At 36.2% G+C, this 5,907-nt stretch overlaps 1 protein-coding gene across 1 annotated transcript in view; it reads left to right on the forward strand.

Annotated features, from left to right (window-relative positions):
* The first annotated feature begins 316 nt into the window (after positions 1-316).
* LOC108694683 overlaps positions 317-5,907 on the forward strand; it is an 11,266-nt gene continuing 5,675 nt past the window's right edge. The window contains exons 1-6 of the mRNA XM_018204321.1: positions 317-723; positions 804-853; positions 1,430-1,777; positions 1,865-2,218; positions 2,651-2,780; positions 4,738-5,420. Of these exons, the coding sequence (XP_018059810.1) occupies positions 1,466-1,777; positions 1,865-2,218; positions 2,651-2,780; positions 4,738-5,420 (1,479 nt within the window). The 5' untranslated portion in view covers positions 317-723; positions 804-853; positions 1,430-1,465. The remainder of the gene's footprint in view (positions 724-803; positions 854-1,429; positions 1,778-1,864; positions 2,219-2,650; positions 2,781-4,737; positions 5,421-5,907) is intronic.

Here is a 5,907-nt window from a genome sequence, read left to right on the forward strand (position 1 = left end):
TAAAAGCCTCGCTTAAAGTTAAAATAACGTTAACGTTTGATGCAAACCTTTAAAATGAGAAAATAAAAATTTGATAATTTTGTAAGAGAAATAATCGAAATCTGATTTAACGTTTATTACACTAATTAATTAATTATTTAAATTAATTAAAATAACATTTTCATAAATTGTCGAACATTTCTTGTCCAAAAATTAAGTTTCGCGAAAAACAAGGTATCTCGCTCAGTTTCGAAAAACTATCGTGCATTCACGTTCACGCGGATCGCTCGATAGATGGCGGCGTCAGTCGGCCGCTATATTGATCAAGTTAGATTTTGTGAGACGCACGTTGATAAGATCTCGCGAAATTTTTCGATCACACGCAACCACACATAATCCCACGCAATCCTCCCGCGTGACGTGCGTGCTTGCGTGCGTGCGCGTGTGCGTGGGTTCGTGTGTATGTGTTTGACGTCCATCGTTCGGTGTCTGTTCACGGCGAACGACAGCGAATTCGGGGCCGCGCGCGCGTCTCCCCCGGCAGTCGTGGCGTCGTCGCGCAAAATCCTCTTTCCTCGCCCATGACGTCACTCACGAATTACACAAGCGTCATCGTTCAGTCTGTTGTGGAAAATTTCACGGAGTCCATGGTGGCAGCGGTGAGGTGCGTCCTTTGAGCAAGACCGGCATATTACCCTCGTCACAACGCGACGACGACGACAACCAAGTGCATCGCGACCAAGAGTGAGCGCTCCTCTCTTTCCCCTTTGTCTTTGTCTTTCTCGTTCTCTCTCTCTATCTCTCTCTCTCTTTCTTTTTCCCAGCATCATCGTCCGCCGATCATCAACATTATTTACATCAGCTACGCACGAAAGTACGAAGAAAGATTTCTTAACCGAACCTCTTGTGCATCGTTGTTGTTTATTGTCATGTCCATCTCGAACGTCGACGTCGAGCAGCGTCGCCGAAGCTCGTCGACATCTCGATGACATGTCGCCTTGCATGACATTTCGCACCTGCCTCTGCGTCATACTTTCATGACTCCTTTTTAATCAGGAGTCTCATTAGATCATTTATCATTCGCGAAGTATTCATATGTGTCATCTTCATGAGCTTTGTTAGCCAAGATATTTTCCATTTGATCAGAGAAAAATATTTTTTTTGTTACTCAATGATTTTCTTTCCATAATGTTACCATAATATTCTGTAAGTTGATCATTTAAGTAATATTTAGCAAAAGTTTTAAATATTCGATTTTTGAGAGAGATTAATGTCTTCTTATAATGTTTCTTATAATGAGATATGTGTTAAATAATATCTAATGATAATCTTCTTATAAAAGGAATTCCTGTCCAATCTTTCTGTTAGATGGTTTATGACATGTCATTGTGTTGTTTATAGTATTTAACGTTATATGTTTGCTTAACTGTGTTTTTCTTTCATGTTGCAGTCAAAGTTCACGAAAGATTCTTCCTACGTTATCACAATGTCTATGCAACAATTCTGTTTGCGATGGAACAATCATCAACCGAATTTCATCTCAGTTTTTTCCAATTTGTTGAATAATGAGACTCTAGTAGATGTCACTCTCGCTGCTGAAGGCAGGCAGATTCAGGCTCATAAAGTCGTACTGTCAGCATGCAGCACATACTTTCAGTCACTATTCACAGTGAATCCTTGTCAGCATCCTATTGTCATACTCAAAGATATCAAGTTTTCCGACCTCAAGATTATGGTGGATTTTATGTATTACGGAGAAGTGAACATATCTCAAGAGCAATTACCATCCATCATAAAGGTAAAATAAAATGTTTCATTTGAGTAATCAACAATTTGTTGTTATACTTTGTGAATCTTGATGAGTAACATCTTATTTATTTAACAGACGGCGGAGAGCTTAAAGATAAAGGGACTCGCGGAAATGCATACAGCGTCATTAACTAAATGGCCAAGTGGAAGCAGCGAAACAGGTGGAGGGGATCGCGGCGAATCCTGCTCGCCAAGTCCTTCTCCATTATCTCCTTCTTTTCGCAGAAAAAGGTTAAGAAAGTCTTCAACTGGTTCAACGTCTGGTTCAGGTGACAAACCAGAAGAAATGAATGAAATCACATTAGTGGCTACTAACATTGTCAAACCTGAACCCCTCATTGTATCGCAAGAGAGTGGAGAGAATTTGAGGCGACCAGTAAACACCAGCACAGAATCTCAAGGCAGTATTGACGAAGATCAAATATCAATTGTAAGTAAATATTGATGTATGGTGCTTGTATTGTTTAATCTTCTTCTTAGTCCTATTGCTTGTGGCCAAGTGTGGTGACTTCTCTCATATGCCTGTGGTACATCCGCTGATTGTACACAGTCATATGGGATCTATAGTTTAACATTGATTCCGAACGATGAATTGATAGAGAAGTTTCCAGAGCAAATATACTATTCAGTAGTTTGCCATTGCCTCTCGAAAGGAGCTATAACATACAAAAATTTTCGGTTCTGCTGAGGATCGAACCCGGAATTTCTAGTATAGCAGACCAATGCGCTGTCTGCTACGTCACACTCGCGCTCATTATTTAATCACAATTTTGTAATTTTTAAATAGTTAAATCACAAGTGTTAGTCAAAATTGTAAAAATATAAAATGTTTTCAAATAACATGTAATATATTATATTTTAGATGAGTAATATGGAAACTAGTTCTGCTAATACGCCAGCCCAAAGTGACGGTTCTATTCAAGATGTAAGTCAACAATCGGCAGGAAACATTGGACAAAGTTCTGTGTCTTCGCAACCACCTGTTCATCAAGGTAAGATGTCAATAAATATGTTTTATGCTGTTCAAATATAAATCTCTATAAGATTATTTAAAGGAGAGAGTCACACATATTCAGATATTACTTAGAATATAAACTACATGCTACAAAGAAAAAATTGATATATTAGAAATTAATATATAAAACTATAAAGGCAAATAATTTTACCACATTACTTTTTTTTATGCTGCATGTATAATTTTGTACATGGCTGTGAATTGAAGTTTTCCTTCACACATATAGATGAAAAATTTTTTTTTATATATATATTTCCCTAAATATTTTTTACATGTGTTTTGATTGTGCATCTTATGTTTATGTGACATTATAATTTGTCTAATATAATTTAAAATGTGCAATTATTTGAATATTTATATAAATTATATTTTATGAAAGATTAGATTCAAAACTTTAATGCTTATTCACATTAAACATATTCAAAGCACATAATAGATTTGTATATATTTTATGCGAGTCAAATAAAATCATACATTATAAATTAATGTATACATGTGATATTAATGTATATCAAAAGTAAAAGTTCAAAAATTACAATTAAAAAAGCTCTTCCTATTGTTATATTTTTTAAAATTATATAATTTTTGGACTATCTATTTTCTGTTTTAATTCAAATTAAAAGAGAAAGAGTTATATGTGATAGAATAAAAAATATATATATTCATTATATTAAACTTATTATTTATCAAACATTTTTCTGTCTTCATAAAAATAAAATAGATAAATATTTTATCTATTATAATAGATTGATTAAAGTAGAGCGTTAATAATCTAGTTGATTGTGTGGCATAAAGAAAATTTGAAGATACAGTTTTTAATTTAATGGGAAATGTGTCATGCGTGAATGTTTAGCTACATTATAGATTTAATAATATAATTTCTTTCTTAGTAGACTGTACATTGTAAATCCATGCAGAATGCTCCGGCAACTTTGGCAAATTGCATGACACCTTCCCCCTTTAAGCAAATCTCTCCAACAATTGTTATTTGAATTATGCATACTGACTGTGGTGGGTATTTGAACTGCATGTCGATAAGCGAAAGTTACACACATTATATGCTGGCACAGATGCGTTTAAATGTATTGCACAAGGAGAATCAACAGACGTTTGACATGAAAATAGAGCGAAATTTCCGGAATTGAAATTCTAATAATGCGAATGTGCAAAGAAAATATTGTTTGTCATTCATAAAAGAAAGATCACCATGGTACACAGATACATAGCACATAGTATGTTATATTTCCGCAAGAGATAACATATCGGGCCTTTGACATTAACGAAGTTATGTATGTGTGCCTTATTCTGCCCTATAAATGTAACAAATGCCGTACACATATTTTAATATAAACAATGATGTGCTTAAAAATGTATCTGTGCCATGCCGCAACTCCATATTTAATACGCTCATATATCGTCTCTTCACAAGATTTTATTTTTAATCTATCATCTTTCGCTTATTTAGCTTAGTATTATTTTTCTACATATCATAGAATAAACTATTTTCTTTCGATTAGATAATTTATGTATGCCTTGTTTTATATAAACAGATATGCCGATATATGACATTCGTTATTGTTCATAGTTCAAGTTATTAATAGTGCAATATAATTGTGTAAAAATTGCATCTTTTGAATTAAAGTTTTTGATGTAATATATAGGTGAAATAAAATTTTTATATGAGATTTAATTACTGTATCAATGAATCGAACGAATCTCATAATTATCAAAATAAATTTAAATATAAATCGAAATTATAAAGAGACTTCTTTGCTTATAGTTTATTTTATAATGTTTCGTAATATTACTCTCTCATGTTACTCTTTCTCTCTTTCTCTTTCTCTCTCCGACTTTATCATTTACCTTTGCTGTAAACGCAAAACGGGTTAATAATTCCTGTGCTCTGACCAAAGTTGAATCGGTCTGTTCTACAGGATTACAATGGACTATTATGGAGCACACATATCATCCGACACGTTTCGCTCTGTCCTCGTGTCAAACGAATCTGTCGATCCAAGCGTCGTCAGCATTTACGACGCCCGAAATAACAGCATCTTCGACCATCAGCGATCAGTACTCTGGTACCAGCACGACTGGTTCCAGTTGCGCCCTGACGAACTATCCGAACTCCTCCCACGGGACGTTGCAGCACGCGTCGTCGGGTGGCCCCTCGCCATCGGCGCAGTGCCCAAGCAATTGCCAGAGCCCTTGCGCCAGCCCGCAGACTGCGATTAAGAGGAAGCGTTCGACTAATCCGCAGGCAGATGAGAATTTTATACGCGCGCTTGATGCCGTGCGTTACGGTGGTATAGGATTTTGCAAAGCGGCCAGGATGTTCGGCGTGAATAATCGAACGCTTTGGCTTGAGTACAAGAAACGCGGCTATCCGAACAATCGGCCCAGCCTCAAGTCCCGCGTTAAACAGGAGGTCAATTCCTCGCCGCCGCCGGCACCCCCGGCGCAGCCTATGAACTCGCAGAGCCCAACGCCTATGGGCCCGCCCACAACTCCACATAGCACACATAACACACATACTACGCACACTACGCACACTATGCTGACAAGCCACAGTCCCCACACGATGCTGAGTGGTTATATTGACAGGCATACAGACTATACGTTACCGAGCTCTACGATGCCGATTAATCTGCATGGCGTTAATTACAATACCATGTGAACTGTACCCTATCCGGAAAGTCGCTTGTATAGATGAGCTTGAAAAATATTCTTCTCTATTCACCTTTTTCTTTCCTTTCCTGTTCCTTACGTACAACTGAATTTACCACGACTACTTGTGCAAGACATTGAAAAGTCGAACTTCTTAATTTTAGACGCCTTTTTCGCCTGGCCACTCAGATTTTTAAGTATTTCTCTCTGCCCAATGTCATGTACATTTGTCGCAAGACACAATCGCATCTCTTAATTAATTGTCTCTCAGCTATATCATATATTTTTTCTATAGACGATTTTAAAAAATTGAATTTAATTAATTTTTTCAAAAAGGTAAAAGGGATTATAGAACTTTCTATCTAAGATGAATTTCTTTACGTTGAAATACTGAAAAAGCTCTTTAAAAATAATTTGTTTGTCTAATCAAACATTAT

The sequence above is a fragment of the Atta colombica genome, unplaced genomic scaffold, assembly GCF_001594045.1.
Source record: "Atta colombica isolate Treedump-2 unplaced genomic scaffold, Acol1.0 scaffold121, whole genome shotgun sequence".
NCBI classification, from domain to species: Eukaryota; Metazoa; Arthropoda; class Insecta; order Hymenoptera; family Formicidae; genus Atta; species Atta colombica.